Below are 25,939 nucleotides of genomic sequence, written 5' to 3'. Positions count from 1 at the left end.
AGTTCCGCCGGGGTTCTCGCGAGAGCTGGCTTTGAAATGGTGGCGGGCGCGCCGAACTCCGCTCCGTAGCCTAGCGAAGGAGAAGGAACCCGCCCCTCGAGGGTCCCGCCCCCTCGCCCGCTTCCGGCCGACCACTTCCCGTGTGGGGTGAGGGGCGCTCGGGCTGGGCCTCCTGGTTCCGCTCGCATGGAGCAGCCTCGGGCCCGGCTGCTGAGGACGTACTCGGGGCTGCGGGGGGGACTAGGCCGAGGCGGGCCGGGCGCGGCCTCCGCTGCTGCCGCTCGCCGGGCTGGGCTGAGGCGGCTGCCCCCTCCCGCCCCCTGGATCTCGCCCCCGGTGGACCGCAAGCGCCTCTTCAGCAGCAGCTGCTCCTCCTCCCTGTCCTTCGAAGAGGCAGCTGCCTCTTCCTCCTTCGGAGACCTGAGTTACCTGCCACCCAAGTCTGTCCAAAAGGCCCCTGCTGCCCCCGCTTCCTCCTCCGAAGACTCCGATTTCCTGCCCCCCACCAGGAAGGCCCGGCTGCGCAAAAAGCCCCCCAGCAGGAAGGGCAGGGCCAAGAAAAAGGGGAAGGGGGCCAAGGAGAACAAGGCCCCGCAAGGAGAGCTCGGGGACCGGCCTGCTGCTGCCAGCGCCTTTGTGCCCCCCACCCCGCTGCGCAGGAACGTCACTCAGCGCTGCCGGAAGCCTGTCCAGAGAGGGCTGAGTATACAGTTCCCGTTGCTGTCAAGCACCCCCGAGCTGCCGTGGCTGGCGAAAAGGGATTTGGAGGAGGAGGGAGGCGAGGAGAGAGTCCTGCGGAGCAGCAGCCCTGCCTCTTACGCCTGCTGCTTCCATCCCGACGATCTGCAGGAAGTGTTGCGAAAGGACTGCTGTCGTGGCGGCGGCGATGGCCTCTCTGAGCTGAGCTCAATGAAGATGGATGGGGATGCCAGGGAGATGGGAGGCAGCTTGGAGCTCTTCACCCTGGAGGATGTCCCCAGTCTACAGCAGAGGTCTGTGCACGAGGATTCCCAGGCTGAACCTCTGCCCGTGACGTTATTTCAGCCGCACTGCAGCAGCTCACCCCATCCACTGTTCAAAAGCAGCTCTGCCTTGCAGTCTTGCAATTCCTGCAGCGAGACGGGAGCATCTTTGCCAAACAGGGAAGGGCTCACAATCTCGCCGGGGTGTTATGTGGTGAGCCCCAGTCAAAGCCCGGGTGCAGATCATGGCCAGAGCCTCCCAGTGTCACCAAAAGAGCCTCTTTCGGGTGTTTTCCAGCTACAAGCCAATTTGCATGATGACAAGATTTACCTCTGCTTGCCAAAAGATGCAGCGCCTCTTGCTAACAGGAGGCAGCGTGTCTCAGTTCAAGCATGCACCAGTTCTCCAAAGGCAGTTGGTGAGCTGAACGGAGCGGTCTCGGAAGAAAGGAATGATAACATAAAAGACTATAGTAGCCCCCAGCTTCAGCCCACTGTGCTCCTGGACAGTCGGGTGGTGCCAAACTGGTTGGCTAGTCAGTCCACCAAAAAACAAGCAGTAGTCCAGCTTTCTTGGAAAAAACAACATACTTTGCAGTCAGATTCTCTTTGTGGCCTATCTGACACCAGCAGAAAGTTGGTCCCCACCTGTAGCACCGTAGGCACTGGTCGAAAAGCCTGCATCAGTGGATTCAGTATCAGTCGATGGGGACAACGAGGGAAGCTTGAGAAAGCAAGGCAGAAGAGGCACTTGGGGCGGAAAAGGCAGGCTGATCCTTCCCTCCTTCAGGAACGCTTGAAATGCAACAAAACGGAAGACTATCTTTCCCCGTCAATTCTGTCTCCAGAGTGCTCATTCAAGAATTCCAGCTTGTGGCGCAGAATCCGGGCTTCTTTTTCTCTCCACAAGAAAAAGATCATCCTGTCCGAGGTGGAAAGCTTAAGCGGCAGCATTGCCAATGCTTCTATTCCTTCCGTGACGGAGACTCCCAAGACCCCCTTCACTCAAAAACTGAGCTACTCTATATCCCCTTCCTCCTCTATGGTTCTGCTGTCGTCCATGACCTCTTCTGCCATGTCAGAGATGGTTCTAACGGATGAGGAAAAAGTCTACAGGGAATGCCATCAGAACGGCCCAATCTCCTTTGAGGAATGCATCACCCCCGATAAGATGCAGAAGTGTGAGAAAATTGGAGAAGGTGTTTTTGGGGAGGTTTTCAGGACAGAGGGTGAAAGGGGTCTCACAGCTTTAAAAATAATCCCCATTGAAGGGAGCGACCAAGTCAATGGAGAACCTCAAAAGACCTTCGGTGAGATCTTACCCGAGATCATCATTTCAAAAGAGCTCAGCCTTTTGGCAGATGAGGAGGTTCACCAAACGTCTGGGTTTATCAGCTTGCATTCCATTCACTGTGTCCAGGGCAGCTACCCTGACCATCTCCTGGCTGCCTGGGATGAATACCACAGGCTGAGAGTGTCTGAAAACGACCGGCCAGACTTCTTTGGAGACCGGCAGCTCTTTGTGGTCTTGGAGTTTGAGTATGGAGGCATGGACCTGGAATACATGCAGAACCGGCAGCTGAACTCTGTGCTGGCCTCCAAGAGCATCTTGCACCAAGTCACAGCTTCGCTGGCCGTGGCTGAGGAAGCTTTGCACTTTGAGCACCGAGATCTCCACTGGGGCAATGTGCTGGTGAAGAAAACCACCTTAAAGAAGGTGAGCTTTAGATTGAATGGGGAGACCCACACTCTCCCCACCCATGGCATCCTTGTCAACATTATTGACTACACCTTCTCCAGGCTGGAGAGGGATGGGTTAACCGTGTACTGTGACCTCTCCACTGATGAGGAGATCTTCCAAGGCAGAGGTGACTATCAGTTTGACATTTACAGGCAGATGAGAGAGGAGAACGCAAATAGCTGGGCGGACTACTTCCCCCACAGCAACGTCTTGTGGCTTCACTATTTAGCAGACAAACTTCTGAAAGAGGTGTCTTACAAGAGGAAGCCAACAACTTCCTCCTTGAAACAAGCACAGAAGCAGCTCAAGCTGTTCTGTGAGGAGGTTCTCAGCTTCAAGTCTGCCACAGATTTGCTGAACACAAGCAGTTTCTTTCAGTGACGAAACCGAGCCTTGTGGTTGTCGAATGGTGAAACTTTCGGGTGCTATTGTAAGCACGCAGGTATTTCTTATGATTTATGTATATAATAAAAGATAAGGCGTTTTTCCTCTCAACTTTTAGTTTCACCTTTGGTCAATTGCAATGGATCTTCAAAATAATTGGTTTGTGTTTTGTCTAATAGATTTCAGCCTAATTTACACCTCCCCTCCACCAAATTGCTTTCAGTTCAAAAACATTTAATTCAGAATTTAGGTCCATGCATCTTTAATTAAAGCCTTTATTCTAAATCTTTTTTAAAAAAATCTTGCAGGATTTTATCCTTCAATGTTATAGTTCCTTTAAAAAAAATAACACGCAGACTGTAGCTAGTTTAACTTTCACAGTATTAAACCTGTTAAGAGCACTGTTTTATATTGGTAAAGATTTATATGGCGTCCAACTTGTATGTATGTACGTATATTTTTTATGACTGTATTTTTGTAATGGTTGGAACTATACAGTTTGTCTACTATAAATTGTACCACACCCATGTCTCTTTAGTAGGACCCTTGAGGTTCATTGGCTCTCCTCTCTACCTGCCCCGCCCCAGCCTATAAACCCAGAGGTCGCATAAATGAACCACGTCAGTCTAGCCAGGTTTTACTTTATCCCCAGGCTACAGAAAAGGTGCTGTTCTACAAGTCCCATGATCCTTAGCCACTAGTCATGCTGGTTGGACTGATGTTGTAGCTCAGCAACATCTGGAGGGCCAGAGGTTCCCACACACACCTGTTGGGCTGAAGGGTGGTGGTGAGCTACAGCTGTGCAGGATGGTCCATTGGGGGAATCACAAACTGCTCCCCCAACCTCAGCCTGCCTTCTTACAACCAATGGCATGGAAGCTGGCAACCTACCGTATTTTTCGCTCCATGAGACGCACGTTTTTCTTCCTAAAATGTAAGGGGAAATGTCTGTGTCTTATGGAGCGAATGTGTGGTCCCTGGAGCTGAATTGCCCAGGGGCAAAAAGCAGATAATCCTTTTTTCTTTTTTTTTTTCTTTTTTGAAAGAGGGAAGTGGGTGTTGAAACAAAGCCGCTGATCGGGGAGAGAGATAAGGGACGTTAGAGATAAAGGAGGCTGCCTGGTAGGTAAAGACAGCAAACTTGCTAAGGGGGGAAACAGGAAGACTAAAGCAACAGGGAGAGAAATTAGAAGAAAAGGAGCTGAGGAAAAGCCACTAAGGCAAACAAGAGGGAAGGGAGTGTTGAAAAGAAACAGCTGATCGGCAAGGGATCAGGGAGAGAGATAAGGGATGTTAGAGATAAAGGAGGCTGCCTGGGAGGGGGAAGGTAAAAGCCATGGATCCTCAGGATTTTTGCATTGGGCTACCCCAAACTCACCATCAAATCACATGTCTGTGGCCACAGCATGAACCACAAAAATCATACATCCACTGTTTCTTTCAGAATATTTTTTCCCTTGTTTTCCTCCTCTAAAAACTAGGTGCGTCTTATGGAGCGAAAAATATGGGCTAGAATTAGTTGGCTTTTGCTGGCTCTGACTCCACTCCCCGTTTGGGCTCCCTGCCTTCTCTGTCTTAGCAGCCCGAATGAGCAACCAGCCACCAGTGGATGGGGAATGCCCCCTCAAGAGGCAGTGGGGCAGATGCTGGCACTGCGCTATCATCCCAGCAGCTCCATATCTTTATAGCTATACTCACACGTGCTTGTTTGTTTGTTTTTTTAAGTGGGAGGAAACCAGAAAACTTACCTGCACCCCTGCCACGTTCTTTATGCTTGCAATCTGGCGGTTGTCTATGCTGTGAGGGACCCAGATCCGCAACTCAAGCTGTGCCCCAAATTGGTTCCCTGTGATCTGCAAAGATTTTTATATTTTTAAATATAAAACACCGACATCAGGTAACAGTGAACCTTAGGGATGAGAGGAAGAGTACAGCGGCTTTGTACCTACATTAAAGGTGAATTGGGTGCTGTGGGAGGATCTTTCATCCAGGCTCGCATACACATTTGGAAGCTGCCTGTGGACAAACATTTTTAAAATAAATTAATTGGACAGCTGTTTGATCATTGCAAAACAAAGCATCAGCAGCGCACAAGGAGCAGAGGGAATTTGGGTGTTGCCCACACACTTCCTTGCATTCACGCCACCTTGGTCTTCCTTGGGTCTATTTGGATCTGCCCCCCCCTGAGGCTTTTCTAGGATACCAAGTGTTTATGGTGGCATCCTCCAGATGTTCGACTCCTGACTTGTCACTGGCCAGGCTGCTGGGAGTTATTTTTACTACTTTTTATTTTATTTAACACAATCTATATACAGCTTGAAGGGAGGGGAGAAACAACCCTCTAACATTTGGAAAAGCAGAAAATAAAACCTTAAAATTATCAATTGAAAACGTGTTTAAGTTAAAGGACCCCTGGATGTTTAAGTCCAGTCAGGTGATTATGGGGTTGCAGCACTCCTCTACTTTCAGGCCGAGGGAGCCGGCGTTTGTCCACAGACAGTTTTCCGGTGCACGGAGGACTGTGATGAGTGCCAGAGCGCACGGAAATGCTGTTTACCTTCCCGCAGCAGCGGTACCTATTTATCTACTTGCACTGGCGTGTTTTCAAACTGCTAGACTGGCAGGAGCTGGGACAGAGCAACGGGAGCTCACCCCGTCGCGGGGATTCAAACCGCCAACCTTCCGATCAGCAAGCCCAAGAGGCTCAGTGGTTTAGACCACAACATTCAAAAGAGGATCAAAATCAAAAATAGCTTTAAAAAATTAAGCATAGCCCAAGTCCTGCTCATTTGTTTGTGTCCAAAGAGACATTCTGGTTTTGGCTAATCCTGAAGACTCGACCTGGTAAGGATAGCGTTCATGGCATATTTCACACCCAGGGAACGGTCTTCTCTCAGGGCTGTGCTGTTTTTGTTGGCACTGTGAAAATCAAACAGATGAGCTGTATTATTCATTTATATCCCACCTCTTTCCCCAGAACAGGACTGTTAGCTTTCTGTAGTACCTGATGACTCTAAAACAGCCTTCTCCAACCTAATTACTGGCCTCTGGAGATTCTAGCTCACCCACTCACCCCAATCTACTTTGGCAATGCACGTTAATAAAAAACCAGGCATAAAGAAGTAATGCGCTGAACATGATCATTTGCCCTGTTCGAGTCAATAGTTTTCAGCAGAGACTGACCACTTACTTGGTAACGTTAAGCATGAAGTTAGCAGATTCTGTGGGGAATTTTTTCCCATCTAGTTGCCAGGTCACTGAAAAATTTGCCTGTGCAGCAAATGAAAGTAGAGAGAAAGCAAGAATTAGATAATGAGTAAAAAAAGTTTTCCAGTAGCACCTTAGAGACCAACTAAGTTTGTTATTGGCATGAGCTTCTTCAGATACAGTCATACCTCGGGTTACAGCTGCTTCAGGTTGCGTTTTTTCGGGTTACGGACCACTGAAACCTGGAAGTACTGTAACGGGTTACTTCTGGGTTTCGGCAGTCGCACATGCGTATAAGCACTAAATCGCGCTTTGCGCATGCGCAGAAGCGCCAAATTGCAACCCGCGGGAATTGCAAGACGCGCAGACATGGGTTGCGAACATGTATCCCGCACGGATCATGTTCGCAACCCGAGCATCCACTGTACACTGAAACAGAAGTCACCAGACCCTTATATATAGTGAGAGGGTGGGGAGGGGTATTACTCAGAAAAGTGGAAATGGGTGATTGGCTGATAGGTGTGGTAAACCCATTGACGACTGTTAACGACTGCAATTGGTCTTACAGGAAAAAGCAAGGAGTGAGATGGCTAAAAACAGCTTATCATGTATAATGAGATAAGAATCCAATGTCTCTATTCAGACCAGATCTCCCCATGGTTTTAAGTTTGGTAATAAGTAGCAATTCAGCAACTTCTATTTCCAGTCTATTTCTGAAATTATTTTGTAATAAGACAGCTACTTTGAGATCTTGTATAGAATGTCCTGGGAGATTGAAGTGTTCTCCTACAGGTTTCTCTGTCTTGTGATTCCTGATATCAGATTTATGTCAATTTATCCTGTAACTAGGGACGCGGGTGGCGCTGTGGGTTAAACCACAGAGCCTAGGACTTGCCGATCAGAAGGTCGGCGGTTCGAATCCCCGCGATGGGGTGAGCTCCCGTTGCTCGGTCCCTGCTCCTGCCAACCTAGCAGTTCAAAAGCATATCAAAGTGCAAGTAGATAAATAGGTACCGCTCCGGCGGGAAAGTAAACGGCATTTCCGTGCGCTGCTCTGGTTTGCCAGAAGCAGCTTAGTCATGCTGGCCACATGACCCGGAAGCTGTACACCGGCTCCCTCGGCCAGTAAAGCGAGATGAGCACCGCAACCCCAGAGTCAGCCACGACTGGACCTAATGGTCAGGGGTCCCTTTACCTTTACCCTGTAACTAGATAATGAGTATTTAAGCAAAATAATCATACCCTGCACTCGTCCTTCCACATTTAAGCTTTGTTGGGCAGCCTTTAAAACAGCTGTTTGGTTTGACTCTCGCATTGGTGGCCAAACCGACTGGCACATCTGGCATTCTGAGAAAGCGCTGTGGGTGCTGCATATATCAATATTCTCGTGACTGTCTGAGCAGCTGGAATGTTCGGCAAACATTCCATGATGTCATGCAGCAGCCCAGCCAATGGCTGGCAGAGAATGGGTGTCAAAGGCAACAAGCAGAAGTCTAGGGAGCAGCTGAATGCCTGCACAAATTGAACTCACGGTAGATTTCTTGAAGATCGGATGTCCAACCTTGCAGCGCAGAGATGAGAATAAAACTGAGACTGGCTGAGGTGCATCACAGTGGATGACGGAAGAGGAAATCTGTTGAGACATGGGAGGTGGGGCAGAATAGGAATCTTTCTTCAATGCAGAATGTCCCAGAAACCTCCTTTGATACAGCGTGCACCTGAGGAAATAGCTAGGGACCCGAGACATTGCCTTATACCACGTCAGACCCTTCAGCTATCTGTTCTGACCACCACCAGCTTTCTAGGGGGTCTGGCAGAGAAAGGGCCTTTCCCATCAGTTTAACTGAAAATGCCGGGTGTTAGAATTGGGACCTTTTACATGCAAAATAAATGCTATACCACTGAGCTGTGGCTCCTCCCCCCCACTAAAAAGAAAACAAGATTCCAGTCATCATGGTTCTGAATTCAGTAGAAAGCTGCATTATACTGAGTCAGTCTATTTGTCCATCTATGTTTCATACCTGGAGATACTGGGAACTGAGCCTGGGACTTTCTGGGCGCAAAAGAAATTGAGATACCTGTCCTCGTGATTCTGAATATACCTTTTCCCGTGTGAGACCCTTGGTCATATAGCTCAGTACTGTCTGCACTGACTGGCAGAGGCTCTTCAGGCTTCCCAGCACGGAGTCATATCCCAGCCCTACGTAGAGAGGCTGGAGCCTTAGGCACGCAGAGCAGGTGTTCTGCCAATGTGCTATAGCCCCCCTACCTGCCCAGATTGGGGTAAAGAAGACCAGTTAAACACTGGGAAAGTTCAAAGAAAGACATGACCTCTTGGACATTTTTATAATGGAGGTTTGAAGGGTACTGCACAACCAGAGACGTCATGTGGGAGTTGTCGCCGCTGTTGGACAGATAGATTTTCATTGCCAGTTCCTTGGTGGAGCCAACCACCAGTTCCTTCCTGTAATGAAAAAAGAGATAGTATTTCAAGACCCGCAGACACTGTAAAAACAGCACAAGGTCTTGTGACATCTTAAAAACTGAAGCTTTTGTCAGACAGCCCAGATCACGACGTACGGGACCGCCTCTCCTGGTATGCCCCGCGGAGGACCTTAAGGTCCACAAATGACAACATTTTGGAGGTCCCAGGTCGCAAAGTGGTTAGATTGGTCTCAACTAGGGCCAGGGCCTTTTCAGTACTGGCCCCGACTTGGTGGAACGCTCTGTCACGAGACTAGGGCCCTGCGGGACTTGACATCTTTCTGCAGGGCCTGCAAGACAGAGCTGTTCCGCCTGGCCTTTGGTTTGGACTCAGTCTGACCCTTATGTTTCCCTCCCCTTATGGTCTTGGTCTACCTGTTACTTTTAAAAATGAGGCTGCATTTTAAAAATTACATTTTAACTGTATTTTAAATTGGTTCCTCCGTCCCCCCATTATGTTTTTACTGTGATTTTATTGGTGATAGCCGCCCTGAGCCTGGCTCTGGCCAGGGAAGGCGGGGTATAAATAGAATTTATTATTATTATTATATCCACAAATGGTAGCGAAAGTGGGATCACTCATAACCACCATGATACCATCATGAGCCCAAATCATCATGAATGCACAATAAAAAGTATGTCTGGAAAGGGACATTTCTGGTTAAATTTATGCGCTGCCTCAACAGCATAGGCTCAGTGAATGGATTTTACTTCTCCCTGTTCTAAGTGGGGTGGGTCGCTCAGGCCAGTTACACAATCTATGAAAAGCACTTTGATACCACTTTAAGTTGTTATGGCGCCCTCCCCCCAAGAATTCTGGGAGCTGTAGTTTGTAAAGGGAGTAGTTAGGAGGCCCCTATTCCCCTCCCAGAACTACAATTCCCAGAGTTCCCTGTGAAGAGGGATTGACTGCTGAACCACTCTGGGAAATGTATCCCTGTGGGGGGAACGTGGGGCTCCTAAGAACTCTGAACGCCCTCAACAAACTACGACTCCCACAATTCTTTGGGGGAAGAAGCCATGACTAGTGGTAATATAGCGCTTTGAGTTGTTAACGGAGGAATCCGAGGGCTCCCTCGGACAAAAAACAAAGACACCAAACAGGACAATTTGGAGCAAAACAGCAGCCTGTAGGCTTGGCCTTTACTGGAAACTGTCGCGACAGGACTCCCACCCACAACAAGATGAAGCAAGATGGAAATCCAGAGCAAAAGAAGACCCCAATTTTTATTAGTTACTAATCCCCCAAACTGCACCCCTAAAACTGCATCACAACTACATCATTGATACATCACAAAAAGTTCTTTGTGACCTTGATGGTCTTCTGCCTAGGACCATCAGGGTTGGCATAGCAACTGGGCAGGGCTCCTGTGTATGTGCTGGTATGCTCAAGGGATTATGGCTACCCTGTATCACACCTTCCCCATTTTGTAGTCCTTCCTTCATGGAGTAAAATAAAAGTGGAACGGTGCAGATCCGATGTATGGTTGATTTTCTATGAATTTATAACAGAAGCGTAGTGTATGTCGTGTGTGTGTAGTTTGTACAAACTGAATGATTTGGGGGGGGGGGAGTTCCTGCGACAGAGTGGATGGTGTGAATGTGGCCCAAAATGGGGTTTTCCTTCCCGATCTGATGGCCAAAAGCACATTACAAAAATAAAAACTCATTCAGAAGACTCACTCCATTTCAACAGCTAAGCTCAAGCGAGGTGTGCAGACGGACTTGTCACCACAGTCTTCCACGACTGGCAGCTGGCAGGGATGTCGGGAGTCAAAGGGACAAGAAAATTATATCATTATCATCTTTATCACTGTGGAAACTCTTGAAGCCAGCCAGAATCCAAGCAACTCAACCCTTCCCAAAAGGAGAATGGGAATGGCCCATGTTAGTCCTTCTCAGAGTAGACCCTCTGAAATTAATGGCCGTAACTCACTTAGGTCTACTTTGTGTAGAAATTGGTTGGCTGACAACCCCACGTCATCTCACATTTCCAGACTCACAACAGTCCTGCAAAGTAGGCCATTCTGAGAAATGGTGACATTTTTGTTTTGGCAAGCCTAGCCAGATGCTTAGAACGTTGAGGCAATTTTAATCTGTTTTAGTATTTAAACTTTTAAACTATGGCTGTTGTTTTTTCTTGATTTTATTGTTTGATCTTTTCATAAACCTCTGAGGTTTGTCTGTTTTTTGAAATCAAGCAGTGTTTAAATTTTACGAAACAAACAAATAATAATAACATGAACCCAGTGAACTAATTGCTTTGCATTCCATTTGGTGCTGGAGCCCAGAGTATTCATATATCAATGGACAGATACGCTGGCATCAGATACCTAGTTTTGTTATCTGGTTTTTTTGAACTCCTTAATATTGCATATGGAAAACAGTGGTGTCTACTTTGGACTTGGGTTCTATTGGTTGGGAAGTACACTTTTGACAGCAGTTTGGTTTCTATGCAAGCTCCTCCCATAATATTTGGTCAGAGCTCAGACAACTCAAACAGCAGCCAGAAAACTGTAAGTGGGACCACATTACACACCTTTCCAGGTGCCTTTCTCTGGTGGAATCTATAAAAAAGTTGTGAAAATCCTTTTTTTTAAAAAAAATGTTTGGAAAAATACATTGAATTTGCCGTAGCTCATCATCGCCATCTAGTGTCACATTTGTATAATGCACTTTACAACACCTAAAATGTTTTATTCGCAGTGTAGCTGAGTCCTCAGTTTAAGCTTCAACACCACACAGAAGCACTCTTGGGCACTCTACCACAAATTAACAGATTTTTTTTTTTATTATTATTATTATTTTTATTATACCACCCTTCATCCAAAGCTCACAGGGCAGTTTGCAGTATAAAGATTAGACAAAGTTAAAGGTAAAGGAATCTCTGACCATTAGGTCCAGTCATGACCAACTCTGGGGTTGCGGCGCTCATCTCGCTTTACTGGCCGAGGGAGCCGGCGTTTGTCCGCAGACAGCTTCCGGGTCATGTGGCCAGCAGGACTAAGCTGCTTCTGGCGAACCAGAGCAGCGCACGGAAACGCCGTTTACCTTCCCGCTGGAGCAGTAGCTATTTATCTACTTACACTTTGATGTGCTTTCGAACTGCTAGGTTGGCAGGAGCTGGGACCGAGCAACGGGAGCTCACCCTGTCGCGGGGATTCAAACCGCCGACCTTCTGATCGGCAAGTCCTAGGCTCTGTGGTTTAACCCACAGCGCCACCCGTGTCCCTTAGACAAAGTTAAGTCCCCTAAAAAAACATTATTTATATCTTGTTACCTGGAAATCCACTTCAGGTTTCTGATACATATCAAGCATAGGCTTGGGGTGGTCCAGGACTTTTCCGTCAGGGTCATGAAGCTCGTAAGTGAGGCAGAGAGTAATGTCGGAGTAGCAGTCATCAGTGCAGGGCTGATATTGAAGTTGAAAAAGGGACAGATGAGTTTGCAAGCAAGCCGGGCAAGGGTGGGGAACATCAGGCCCAAGGGCTGAATGCGGTCCTCCAGATCTCTCCATCCGGCCCCCGGGACTCTCCCCAAAACCACACCTCCTCCTTAACCACACCCTCTCTCCTCAGACCACACCTCTCACGAGCTCAGCTTGGCATCCTCACTGAGTCCATTTTCCTGGCTGGAAATGTGCCTTTAATTTGCCTTTTTGCTTGACTGGCATGAGACACGAGTGGACACTTCCTTTGTTCCTATGATCAAATAGTCCGACCCAGCTGAACACAGCTTTCTAGTTTTATTCCTGCTCTGGTCAAGCTCAAGACGCAGCTCTTTTTAATCATCAAAGCACGAGGGATGGGTGAACCTATCGGTTTTTGGTTTCTCTCACTTTGCAATTTCCAAATTCTTCAGCATTTTATAGTGCGAATTTCTCTGAACACACTCATTTTTGTATGCAAGTTTGCGCACAACTCTACACAATTTTGCATTCCCTCCCCCCCCCCATTTCCATATGTTGTTTTCACTAATACATGCCTGTTAGGCACACTTTACCCTAGTGCATGCATTTTTGTAAACAATACTTAGCCCGAAAAGTGCATCGCAAGATTTCGAGAAGTGTGGTTTTTAAAGGATGTCTTTGTTGCAGTCCAAATACTGTTTCGGAATCTGCAAATTAGGCAGGTTTACCTTTGAACATCAAATGAATTAACTTTCCCCCCTCATTCCAACAGAGCACACAATATACAGCTCTTCATTTAAAACTAAAAACAAGGTGCCAGTCCACATGGTTCTGAATTGAGATTTCTCTGCATGCAGTGCACTTAAAGAAAATGTCATGAAAATGATGTATAGATGGTATCTAACACCATCAAAACTTGCCAAAATATATAGGACAAGAACTAATGAATGTTGGAAATGTAAAGAAAAGGAAGGTATCTTTTACCATATGTGGTGGACTTGTAAAGAAGCAAAGGCTTTCTGGGAAATGATATATAATGAGTTAAAAAAATTGTTTAAAAACACTTTTGTTAAAAAACCAGAAGCCTTTTTATTGGGTATAGTAGGTGAAGAGATACTAAGAGAAGATAGAGAAGATAAAATATTGTTTATGTATGCAACAACAGCAGCAAGAACTCTTTCAGCCCCAAAATGGAAACAACAAGAAGGTACCAATGAAAGAAGAGTGGCAGATTAAGATGATGGACTTTGCAGAATTGGAAAAACTGACGGGAAAAATCTGAAACCAGCAAGATCAAGTATTCCAAAAGGACTGGAGTAAATTTATATGATATTTGGAAAAACATTGTAAGCTCCCTTTTTATACTTATTTATCCCTTTTTTTCCTCCCTTTTTATACTTATTTAAATTTTGAGGTATTTTGTTATGAAATTAATCGGATTTGAAAAATGTATAAAATGCTGGACATAAAGGTTAATTTTAAAAGCCAAGAGATGGGAGGGAAGGAAGTCAATAGGCTCTAGGGAGCCAGAGAGTAAAGTGGAAAATAATGATGTGATTGTTAAATTGTTAAATTGAAAGTTAATAAAAATCATTTTTTAAAAAATGAACCTGCCTACGGCGCTTCTGCTAACCTAAACTACAGATCAGACCCCACGGAACATTCTCCAGGCAGATAGCACTGGGAAGCTCAAATACAGGTAGCCCTTCCCTGCTGATTGTCCCCAACATTTGAAACTAACAGGTAGATTGCTTCTAGACATGGAGGCGTGGTTCAGCTAGTGACAGATCTATCCTTGATGCACTTTGACTTTGCAGCAAAGATGGTGCTCTCAGGCCAACGTTTATGACTTGGGGGATTTCCACCACGGTGTCCCTCCCCCCAATTTTAGCTGCTGCTTGGGTGGGCGCCCACAGCGTAGAACTCGCTTTCTCCTTGCACTCACCAGGATGTGGAGCTGCAGTTCGGGACAAGAATCCCCAGCGTAGGAGATCTCACTGCTGCTGGAGAATGTTTGGTCCTCAAACTGCACCCTCTTCTTTTCCATCTCAACATCTAAATCCACAGTGTAGCGAAGAAGGAGGTGGGGCAGCCCTAGGAGAAAGGAAGAAACGCTTGGCAGCGGGGAGGATGGTGAAAAAAGTCCAGGGATTAAAAAATTATTGTTGTTGTTATACTGCCCTGTACCTGCAGGTCTCAGGGTGTTTCACAGGATAAAATCACAACATAAAAACGCAAAATACATAATCAAAATAAAAACAAGAACAACCCAATACAGTGGTACCTTGGTTCTCAAACTTATGTTAAATCGTTTCTATTAATTTTCCAATAAAAAACATCCAATTAACATATCAAATTACAATCAATTAAAATAAAAAACTAAAATAAAAAACGACCAGATTATCATCCAAATCAGAATTATTAATTTTTCGGGGCTTCCCATAGTCTGGACCTTGAAGCATATCTCCAAATCTCAATCCTGCCTCTCCTCGTTGTTTCCATATTTTCCACATCTCGATTTTAAGGCTTTAAAGTTCTCCGTCTCTGGCTCTACAATTCTCAGTCATGTCAGATATCACATATCCTTTCATCCATCAAGTACAGCTTTATTTGTGTATATATCCCTTGGTTCTCAAACTTAATCTGTTCTGGAAGTTTGTTTGACTTCCAAAATGTTCGAAAACCAAAGCGCAGCTTCTGATTGGTACAGGCGCCCCGGAAACAACAGCCGACAATCGCATCGGACGTGCGGCTTCCAAAAAATGTTCAGAAACCGGAACACTTACTTCTGGGTTTTTGAGAACCAAGGCGCCAGTGTAACCCACCCAAAACCCCCCCCCCACACATTTTAAAAGGGCACCGAATGAATAATCTGCAACCTCCTACAGAAATGTGAACAGAGTTTAAGAATTGGGGTAGGGGTGTGTGTGAGAAGCAGAGAGAAATTGACATGGCAGATTCATCCAAAATACAGAGTCTGAGTCAGTGGCGTAGCGTGGGTTGTCAGCACCCGGGGCAAGGCAAGTAATTTGCGCCCCCTAACCCGTGGATTTGCGCCCCCTAACTCGTGGATTTGCCCTAACCCCCAGATGTTGCGCCCGGTGCGGCCGGCCCCCCCTGCACCCCCCACGCTACGCCACTGGTCTGAGTGGAAAGTGAGAGCGGACTGCACCTTTGCTTGACCTCCAACTGTAGCTTCGCAGAGCTGTTAGAGTACTCCACGGCAGCAGAAATATAACTTCCTTTTCGTTTGCCGCTAGAGGAAAATTAAGTGCCAACTGTACGGCACAGCTGCTGCTGCGTCCCTGTTGGGCTAAAGTTAAGTGCTGCTAAAATGCTTGCCATGTGGGTGTTCATTACCTGTCTGCATGGTCCCAGGAGGGGAAACCCTATTGAAGCACAATCTGGCCGTAACGACGCCGTCGAAATGGACTATTCTCCCCGGGGTAAAGTGCATGGTGGGTTTCAGTCGAAGAATTGGCCTGGAGCTAAATGGAAGAAGAGGGAAAGAAAGATAGGCTCAGCTTTAAAATCAAACCCCAAAGGCAAATGGAAGCATATAATATTTCAAGGACGGCTGCCTTTCTTGGCTGCCTCAGCAGAGCGGTCCAAATCAGCAGGCGCCCGGGTGATTATGGAGGGAGCAGAATATGGTTGGTATTTGGGCAGTGAGCTGGGGAAGTGAAAGGGGCATGGTTTAGGGGAGTGGTGAACCTCTTGGGCCAAATGTGGCCCCCCAGGCCTCTCTACCTGGCCCTTGGAACCAACCCTAGGTCTCATCCCTCACTGGCCCTGCTTCACATCCTCTTTAAGTGGCTTTGCCCAGCTGGAAATATGTCCTTGAACTTTGATAATGTCTCTTGCTTGCTGGATGGAGAGTAGAGAGGGGTGTTTGTGTACAAAATAGCCTCCTATAGAATAGGGCTGGGCGATTTCTGGTTTTCAACATCGGAATAAATCACCAGCTAGACATCGCGATACACTGATATATAACAATATCTGTAATAAGGGTGGAGCTATGTAGAGGCACTGACTGGCTTCAGGGTCCGTCTGTTCCCCATCCCCACCCCAATTGTGATTTTCGCAAAGCACACAGACATCCTGATTCACAATATATTTGCCAGGTCAGAAATGATGAAACCAATATCATGATATGGATTTGAAACCAGAGGGAAGCGGGTGGCGTTGTGGTATAAACCACAGAGCCTAGGACTTGCTGATCAAAGGTCGGCGGTTCAAATCCCTGCAATGGGTTGAGTTGCCTTTGCTCGGTCCCAGCTCCTGCCAACCTAGCAGTTTGAAAGCACGTCAAAGCGCAAGTAGATAAATAGGTACCTCCCCGGCGGGAAGGTAAACGGCGTTTCCGTGCACTGCTCTGGTTCGCCAGAAGCGGCTCAGTCATGTTGGCCACATGACTCGGAAGCTGTACGCCGGCTCCCTCGGCCAATAAAGCGAGATGAGTGCCGCAACCCCAGAGTCAGCCACGACTGGACTTAACTGTCAGGGGTCCTTTACCTTTTTTTTATTTTTTAGATGATACATCGTCCAGCCCTAACACACATCCTGATTTGCAACATATTGCCAGGTCAAAAACTATGAAACTGATATCGCAATATGGACTTTGAACCAGCTTTGAGCGATATATCGATAAATCGCCCAGCCCTGCCCCAAAAGTTGATCAGAAGGGAAGGAGGTTATTGGGCTGAAAAACATTCCCACTCCTGGTCTGGGAGGGTGGGAAGGCTGAAATTCTCCATCCCTAGCCTAGAAGCTGCTGATTTGATCAGCTCTGTAACATCCAACTCTCCCAAATTTACTCTGGACAGTCATGCACACCAACACCTGCAGCACGGACCCCAAATTGCCAGCCCATGCCTACCCTCAGGACTGCATCGAAAAGGGGGGTGAGCTCTGAATTTATTTGGCACGCTGATGCCAGACACATTTCCCCCCGACAGCTGAAAAATGTTTTTTGTCTACAGAAAAACTCAGCTCAAGAAGACTGCAGGCCAGAGGGGGTTTTAGTCTCTCTTTTCCCCAGGAGAAAACCCAGAGATCATTACTACCTACCGGAGCAAAGTAACAGAACCTAATGATCCAACAATAATATCGGGGAGACCGTCCGCAGTGAAGTCCAATCCACCAGCCACGGACCTTCCAAAATACATGAGTCCAGGCGGACCGGTTTGAGCAGCTGTTATCCTCTGGAATAAGAAGAGGGAAATAGAAAAATGGTAGATAGAACCCTAGGTAGAACCACAAACACCGCTTTTGAGATCTTTTAAGGATATAATTGCAATAATTAAATAATGGAAGAGGGTTTCCCTTGCATGGGGCAGTTAAACGGTGCGCTGTGAGGGACTAGCCAGTGTGCCATGAGAAATAAAAGGAGTCTTCATAATCATTTAAAGCCCCCCTCAAGGCAAGCACAAAATAACCACCAGAGGCTCCACGGTCTGACTCTGTGTGAGTCAACTGCTCTGGGCGTCCCCCTTTCCAATTATAGAGAAACAAAAGGGTAGGGCGATATCTCTAGATAGCCAGTCTAGAAGCTTCTAAGACCTAAATCATACCATACATTTTAAACAGGCACCATCATTCCACTTTAAACAGCCAGAGCTTTCCCCCCAAAGGATTCTGGGAACTGTAGTTTGTTAAGGTGCTGAAAATGCTTTGGAGACACATGCACACGACATCTCATTCCCCACACAAAGATAAAATATGCAGAGTGGTTTAACAAGGCTCTCTTGCAATTATAGCTCTGTGAGGGGCACAGAGGCATCCTCCTAACTCTCTCAGCACCCATAATTCTTTGGGGAAAGCTGAAACTTTAAAAAGTGGCATTGAAGTGTTTTAAATTAGCAAGCCTCAAAGCTTGACCTTCAGCCCAGCAACTTTTGAGACAACACAGGCGCTGGTACTCACGAGCTTATCTCTCATTAGTGGGAAAGAAGCTACTTTCTCAAAGGCCAGTTTTGTTACCTACCCAGAGACCTGAGTCAGGGAACTGTTTTCTTCGAACAAGAAAACCATTTTCGACTGCTTCACTCATGTGATAAGTCAGCATCCTATGTTGCTGCTCAAAACAGCCCTTTGTTCAGAGCCACGAGGATAGGAATTTTGATTTACGGTGGTACCTCGGGTTAAGAACTTAATTCGTTCTGGAGGCCTGTTCTTAACCTGAAACTGTTCTTAACCTGAGGTACCACTTTAGCTAATGGGGCTTCCCGTTGCTGCCACGCCAACGAAGCGTGATTTCTGTTCTCATCCTGAAGCAAAGTTTTAACCTAAGGTACTATTTCTGGGTTAGCAGAGTCTGTAACCTGAAGCGTCTGTAACCTGAAGCATCTGTAACCCGAGGTACCTCTGTATTATTAGGGGAAGGGTCATATACCTCAAGGGCAGAGCGTTTTTTTTTTGCAGGCAGAGAAGACCCCAAGCTCAATCTCCAGCATCCCCAGGTAGGCTTGTGAATGCCCCCTGCCTAAACCACTATCCTGGAGAGCCATGGCCAGTCAGTGTAGGCCAGAGCTTTCCAAACGTTTCACGCTGGTGACACACATTGCAGACATGTACCATTTCGCGTGACACAGCAATCCAGTTTTGCGAGCAAACCGGAGGTCAAACCAGCGCCAGCGGTCAGCAAACTTTTTCAGCAGGGGGCCAGTCCACCCATCCTTCAGACCTTGTGAGACTTTTACACACAAAGCTGGTGGGGCTTTTACACACAAAGAACAATGCAGAGCGATAGAGGGATAGACGGTTGGTTTTTGGGTTCTCTCGTTTCTCCCTCCTCATCAGTTTATGAGTGCATAAAGGGGTCAGCAAACTTTTTCAGCAGGGGGCCAGTCCACCGTCCTTCAGACCTTGTGGGGGGCCAGACTATATTTTGAAAAAAAATTAATGAACACATTCCTATGCCCCACAAATAACCCAGAGATGCATTTTCAACAAAAGCACACATTCTACTCGTAAAAACACCAGGCAGGCCCCACAAATAACCCAGAGATGCATTTTAATTAAAAGGACACATTCTACTCATGTAAAAACATGCTGATTCCCGAACTGTCTGGGGGCCGGATTTAGAAGGCGATTGGGCCGGATCCGGCCCCAAGGCCTTAGTTTGCCTTCCCATGAACTAGCCCCTTTCCAGTCCCGGGAAGAGTGTGGGGAGCATTCGCGCAACACACCTGCACACTGCAGCCGACACAGTAACTTGTCGCAACACACGGTTTGGAAAGCTCTGGTGCAGACAGGACTGAGGAAGGTGGAGCAACTGTCTAGCTCAGCATAAGGCAGCTTCCTATGTTGCTTTGATGCCCTGCTGCCTTCTCTCTCTGCAAACTAAGCAGAGTGAAGGCTCAATAAATGGCCGACATGGTCTAATCTCCTTGTAAACAAATCAGGAGGGATGCTCAATAAGCAAGCCGTCTGGAAGCAGTGTCTCCCTCTTTCTTTCTCCGAAATGCAATTCCACAAGGCCCCCTTACCTGGGAGAAGGGATCCCGCAACCCCTCCTTGCCGCCGTTAAAGATGTAAACACTGCCAAAAGAGCCGGGGCTCGACCCATGGTCCTCGAGGGGGGCGCCAATGGCAACATCTCCAAAACCGTCCTGGTCCACGTCACCAATGCTAGCCATGGCAAATCCAAACCTGGAGAAAAGGGACCCCAGCTGGCTGTGTAAGTGTCTCTGTAGAGTAAAGTTGTTGGCCTGGGAGAAAGCAGGAGAGAGGGGGAAAGGGGAAAGTTGCATGAAAGTGCTTTTTGTCTGCGGCTTCCACCTGTTGGTGGAGGTTCCTTCAACTGAATTTACCAGCCCAGGACTCAAGCCCTTAACAGGTTGGGGCCAGTTTACTTGAGGCATCCCCTTACCCCATCGCTGAAATCTGCAGAACTGGTACTGTTACATGTGCCACATAATCCTGATTCTGCTCTTGTAAGAAATCAATCTTTTAGCATAGCAGATGCCTTCACTGTACTCTTTTTGGATATATAATTTTTTTATTGAGTTTTCATTTTTCTACATTTCAAATCAAACATTTTTACAAACTTTGAAATATCCAACGGCTTCCCTTCTTCTCCTTCCATGGTTCACATCATACTTTCCTGCCTATTTTACTAGAACCATTCAAATCAATTTTCCACTTTTACATCAATCAAATATTGTTTGCTCTGTTGAATTGATCTTAATGCTGCCAGCCTTTTCAGCTGTGTACAATTATTGTGTACAATTCAATAAATATTTCCCACTCTTCTTTAAAAATACGTTCTTCTTGCTCTCTTATTCTGAGGGTTGAACCTGCAAGTTCTGCATATTCTAAGTTGCCAAACCTCTTCGCAAGGAACCTCACTCACTTTCCATTGGAACTGGGTGGGCTCGTTGGAGCTTGATTTCATTGCTGCCGGACCCCTTGGCTTCCTGGTCATCCCCAGGACCTTTGAGCTATCCCTAAACTCCCAAAAACAGCAGCCGAGTTGCTGCGATCGCAGCGCCCACTTCCTTCTCCCCTCACGGCAAACCGGAACATTTTTTGTTCAGGGAAAGCTATCCAAAACATGTCAAAGTTGATAGGTGTTTTAATTAGTCACAGACACACCCCAGCCTAACCGCTGGTTTTAACTACCTTATTTTTCGCCCTATAGGACGCACTTTTTCCCCTCCAAAAATGAAGGGGAATGCAGGCTTTCGCTGAAGCCTGAAGCCACGGCTAGCGAAGAGCTTGCCTGCACCCAGAAGCTTGGGGCGCGCTGAGCTCAGCACGCCCCAGGCTTTGGGCTTCGCGCAGCTCTCCGCTAGCCGTCGCTAGGCTTGCGGATAGCAGCCTGTTCTGGGGGCTGGGGTCAGGGGAAGTTTGGGCTTCCCCCGCCCCAGCTCCGCACCTGGGGGGGGATTTTTTTCTTTATTTCCCCCCCAAAAAACTAGGTGCGTCCTATGGGCCGGTGCGTCCTATGGGGCGAAAAATACGGTATATTTGTATTTAAAATATTTTTTTAAAATCCTCATTTTAGCTTTGTCTTTTGCTGGCAACCTTTTTTTGGGGGGGGTAAACTGCTTAGAGTTTCCGCTTACAATCAAGCAGAATACTGTACACATTTGGCGAAATAAAAATAAATCATAAATGCATTTGGAAGGACTCTCTTGGTCGTTCCACCGCCCTCGGATTTCGGAGCAGTGGGAGAGGGCATTTTCTGTGGCAGCTCCTAAGAATTGTGTAGAATTCTGTCTGCTGAAGACACCCTTCTGTATTAAACTGGTTAGTAGTAAACAGGCAGCCTGTGCAATCTTTTCAGCACAGGTGTAAAATGTGAACAGTAGGATGTTTTACCTGGCTATCCAAGCGATAAAGGTAAACCTTTCCTTCCTCCCCTTGCATATGGAAAAATGGAGCTCCAACAAGCAGGTGATCTGTAACCCCATCCAGGTCGATGTCCAACAGGCAGAGCTCGGAGCCAAAATAGGACCCAATCTGCAGTCCAAGAGAACAAACACCGGTGGGATTTCTATGCCAAATGCTTCTAAACACTGACCACAAATCTATCTATCTATCTATCTATCTGATACAGATATATATAAAGAATATGGATATGCTTGATTTAAGTTTTGCTCTCGAGGGCTGAAGGCAATTAGCTTTTACAATCAGAGAATTCAAGATTTAAACAGCCACAATTTTATTTATTAAATTTGTGTACCACCCTTCATCCGAAGGTCACAGGGCGGTTCACAACATGAAAATTCAAAACGAGAACACAAAATACGTAATAAAAACATGAAAAAAGCCAAAACCAACCCAAAAACTCCCCTGTCACAAACACATTTTTAAAGACATAGAATGTTAATCAGCCAAATGCCTGGTTAAAGAGAAACATTTCTCCTGGGCGCCTAAAGATAGATAATGAAGGCACCGGACAAACCTCCCTGAGGAGAGCACTCCACAGTGTTCCATGTAAGGACAGAAATGGCTTAATTGATTTTCCTAATATGCTGCTGCCGCCGCCGCTGTCTACTAATTTTTCCCTCACAACATGACAAGTAGAAACTAAGGTGGGCAACTCTATGAGAGCCACAAACCAATGGTGGGCAAGGCCAGAAGCAGACAGAGAGTCAGGATGATGTCAGCAGCTCCTGGCTGGTTACCCAGGAAAGCATAAAGACAAGGAAAAGTTTCTTCCAGTCCTTTTTAAATTCAAACTTTACAGAGAGAGGCTATAGAACCCAGCCTCTTGGATAATGTCACTGTCCCAAGTGAATCTCCACCCCCTGCTCTCCCACTTCTTCATTTGTCATCACCATCATCTCCTCCACGTACTCTCTGCCTTTGAGCTCTTTGCTCTCCTACTTTCAAGGCCCACCAGGTTCTGGGAGATGGAGGGTCTGGGATGCTTTCTAATGACAACATGTCAGCCGGGTGTTGCTCTGGCTCTCCTATGATTTCCCAGCTTTCCCCCTCATCTGCCTCTGAGCTGCTACCTCCCTCAAATCCCTGTTGTAAATCTATACTGTCTTCCTCTTCCTCCTCCCTGGAAGGGTCCAGATGGGGAGGTGGTCTCCAGCAGTCTTCCTCTGCCCAGTCCCTGACACAGAGCGATTAATACACTATTTATCTCTATACAGTAGGCTAGTTTTTATCCTTGCCAACAAAGGTCCGTATAGTTAAAGCTATGGTTTTCCCAGTAGTGATGTATGGAAGTGAGAGCTGGACCATAAAGAAGGCTGATCGCCAAAGAATGGATGCTTTTGAATTATGGTGCTGGAGGAGACTCTTGAGAGTCCCATGGACTGCAAGATCATCAAACCTCTCCATTCTGAAGGAAATCAGCCCTGAGTGCTCACTGGAAGGACAGATCCTGAAGCTGAGGCTCCAAGACTTTGGCCACCTCATGAGAAGAGAAGACTCCCTGGAAAAGACCCTGATGTTGGGAAAGATGGAGGGCACAAGGAGAAGGGGACGACAGAGGACGAGATGGTTGGATAGTGTTCTCGAAGCTACCAGCATGAGTCTGACCAAACTGCGGGAGGCAGTGGAAGACAGGAGTGCCTGGCGTGCTCTGGTCCAGGGGGTCACAAAGAGTCGGACACGACTAAATGACTAAACAACAACAACAAGTTTCTATCCACAATCATGAACCCCTTTTCTAGCCTTTATCTGGGCAAGCAAAGAGGCACAATCAGAGCTCAAGGGCACATTTCCAGCCAGGCAAACACATGCAAGAAGGGTGTGAAGCTGGGCTGGCGAGGAGAGTGAAAAAACACGTAAACGTAATAGGCTGTATCATAACAACTGCAAAGTTATTTACTAGAAACTACTCCTCAAAAATTAGATACGGCTTCTCATAGTGTCAAAATCAACATGGTGACATAATATATTAAAATGTAGCTTATTCAGTTGACAACCAAGTCCAGTATGTACAAAATACAAATCCTATTTTGTCAGTGCCGTAATTCATTTCTAATTTCTTCATCTTCTCTTGTATTTTTCTGTCTGAACTATTCCTTAGAAGAGTGACATGAAATAATCTTCTAAGTGTCTGATCTATCAAGCTGGTAGATAAAAGAAACTGGCACTGTTCGATGGTTGGCACAGACAGACAAGACAAGGATTACTGGATATTCCCTTCATCAGCTGTGCATAACTCTAAATCATATAAACATAGGTACTTTGTAATATAATAGCTACAAGAATTCCAAAGAAACATACAAGGGTATAATAAATGCACATACTTGTATATAACAAGGAATCCAGGAATCCTTGCCTTGTGTCCCTGTGCCAGCATCTACCAGGGACAATTTTTTTTTGTTTTGGTGAGGAGAGTGGCCTGGGTCAGGCTTTGGGGGCTCGACTTTCTCCCCCCTTGGCCGTAGATAAGCAGTACAAAGAGAAAGCAGTCTCTTACCAGTAACAGAAATGTTTAATCAACGCAGCGAAAGAACAAGCGTCCGTTCTTGGAGTGCACTTCCTTCTAGTCACTTCCGTCCTCCCATCTCCTAGCCACCTGATTTCTCAACCACTGAGCCTTTTGCGAAGCCACCTTATCTAATCTGCTAGCCTTGGGCCTGAGAAGCTGCACATCTTCCGGTGAGAGAGTCTGCTATCTCACTCTCTTCCTTTTCTTCTCCTTGCTGTTCACTTCCCAGTTCTGCCCAGCTATTGTCTTCCAAACTATGACCCTCGGCAAACCGTTGTTCCAAATCAACTACTGTGGAGTTTCGGGATTCTGGCCATGAGCAGGGGAAGGGGTAGGATTCCACCATCCCTCATCAGAGTTGTACCCCTCAGCCTAGTCTCTGGGGGGGGGGTGCAGAGAGGATGTGGCTAAGGAGGAAGAATGGTCTAGGGAGAGCCCACAGGGTCCTGAGGTCCCCAACCCCGAGCTAGAGACAAGGCTGCCATTATTAAAATGAAATCATGTATGTGCTTTGGTTTGTAGAACAACAGCTAAACGATTTCTTAAGTGGTCCAGCGAAACCAGCCAGCAACTTCCAAGTGGGGTGGGTGGGTTGAGAACCGCTGGTCTGCAGTCAACTCTGCTGAGCCTGGCATCCAGAAGGGCACTGATCCAGGAAATGCCGAAGAGCAAATGAGAAGATGAGGAGGATCTAAGGCAGGCGCTGTGGAAGATCCAGCGATGACATACCTGTTCCCCGTGGAGGATCTGCTTTAAACGGTCTCCTTCAAACACCATCACTTTTCCCTTGATGCTGTGTCGAGGGGCCCCTGCCACGACCAAAGTGCCGCGTGCCGTGTCGATCGCGCCCACGCTGTAGCCTGGAGGAGAAAGAGACCAGAAGCAGAACTTCCTCAAGGTCAAGAAGAAGATGGGAAGCTGGTGGGGCTTTTAAACACAAAGGACAATGCAGAGCGATAGACGGATAGACGGTTGGTTTTTGGGTTCTCTCGTTTCTCCCTCCTCATCAGTTTATGAGTACATAAAGGGGTCAGCAAACTTTTCCAGCAGGGGGCCGGTCCACTGTCCCTCAGACCTTTTGGGTGGCCGGATTATATTTTGGAAAAAAAATAATGGACGTATTCCTATGCCCCACAAATAACCCAGAGATGCATTTTAAATAAAAGGACACATTCTACTCATGTAAAAACACGCTGATTCCCGGACTGTCCATGGATTTAGAAGGCAATTGGGCTGGATCCAGCCCCCGGGCCTTAGTTTGCCTACCCATGGCATAGACAGTGCTTTTTTTCTGGGGAGACGCAGGGGGACTCATACCCCTAAACATTCTGTGAATCTAACAGGAGAAGAAACCCAAACATTTAAAATTTTTAGTTTCTTTTCTAGCATGGTGAATCATCAGCGCCACCACGGAGAAGGCCCTCTGCCTGGTTCCCTGAGTTATGTTATTGTTATTATTCACCTATATATGTCTTATATTTATGTTATGTCTTTCTTATTATCCTGTGCTTGACGTAGTATGTGTTGATGATGTGATATACAGTGGTACCTCGGGTTAAGTACTTAATTCGTTCTGGAGGTCCGTTCTTAACCTGAAACTGTTCTTAACCTGAAGCACCACTTTAGCTAATGGGGCCTCCTGCTGCCGCCGCACCACCAGAGCACGATTTCTGTTCTCATCCTGAAGCAAAGTTCTTAACCTGAAGCACTATTTCTGGGTTAGCGGAGTCTGTAACCTGAAGCGTATGTAACCTGAAGCGTATGTAACCTGAGGTACCACTGTAATAGAAAAGCAATTTAAAAGAGTGGAGACTTTTCTGAGGGGGGGCGGAGCACTACGCCACTAC

General features: G+C 46.8%; 2 protein-coding genes across 6 annotated transcripts in view; one reads left to right on the top strand and one right to left on the bottom strand.

The window, feature by feature from the left end:
- The window catches only part of ITGAE (integrin subunit alpha E), a gene marked incomplete at its 5' end in the record, with an annotated part of 53,640 nt that overhangs the window by 7,316 nt on the left and 20,385 nt on the right, over positions 1–25,939 (bottom strand). For 4 of the 5 annotated variants that reach the window (XM_083587461.1, XM_083587463.1, XM_083587464.1 and 1 more), the window contains 14 exons: positions 4,836–4,940; positions 5,037–5,103; positions 5,929–6,006; positions 6,278–6,357; positions 7,826–7,927; positions 8,626–8,758; positions 10,462–10,532; positions 12,059–12,190; positions 14,133–14,281; positions 15,548–15,675; positions 17,258–17,391; positions 19,678–19,899; positions 21,515–21,655; positions 24,822–24,952. In XM_083587461.1, the coding sequence (XP_083443587.1) occupies positions 4,836–4,940; positions 5,037–5,103; positions 5,929–6,006; positions 6,278–6,357; positions 7,826–7,927; positions 8,626–8,758; positions 10,462–10,532; positions 12,059–12,190; positions 14,133–14,281; positions 15,548–15,675; positions 17,258–17,391; positions 19,678–19,899; positions 21,515–21,655; positions 24,822–24,952 (1,673 nt within the window). Of the gene's footprint in view, positions 1–4,835; positions 4,941–5,036; positions 5,104–5,928; positions 6,358–7,825; positions 7,928–8,625; positions 8,759–10,461; positions 10,533–12,058; positions 12,191–14,132; positions 14,282–15,547; positions 15,676–17,257; positions 17,392–19,677; positions 19,900–21,514; positions 21,656–24,821; positions 24,953–25,939 lie in introns of those variants that run through there. The other variant, XR_014541900.1, reaches the window with a different exon arrangement.
- On the top strand, positions 2–3,614 carry HASPIN (histone H3 associated protein kinase). The gene has a single exon (XM_083587583.1). It carries the CDS (start codon positions 187–189, stop codon positions 3,082–3,084), a length of 2,898 nt encoding a protein of 965 aa, XP_083443709.1. The 5' UTR covers positions 2–186; the 3' UTR covers positions 3,085–3,614.

The sequence above is a fragment of the Podarcis filfolensis genome (assembly GCF_964270895.1).
Source record: "Podarcis filfolensis genome assembly, chromosome: 15".
NCBI classification, from domain to species: Eukaryota; Metazoa; Chordata; class Lepidosauria; order Squamata; family Lacertidae; genus Podarcis; species Podarcis filfolensis.
The sequence above is the reverse complement of the archived record's forward strand: the minus strand, read 5'-3'. Positions and strand labels throughout refer to the sequence as shown.

Excerpts from the sequence above, each read along its gene's own strand:
- HASPIN (XM_083587583.1), top strand. The coding sequence starts at position 187 with ATGGAGCAGCCTCGGGCCCGGCTGCTGAGGACGTACTCGGGGCTGCGG.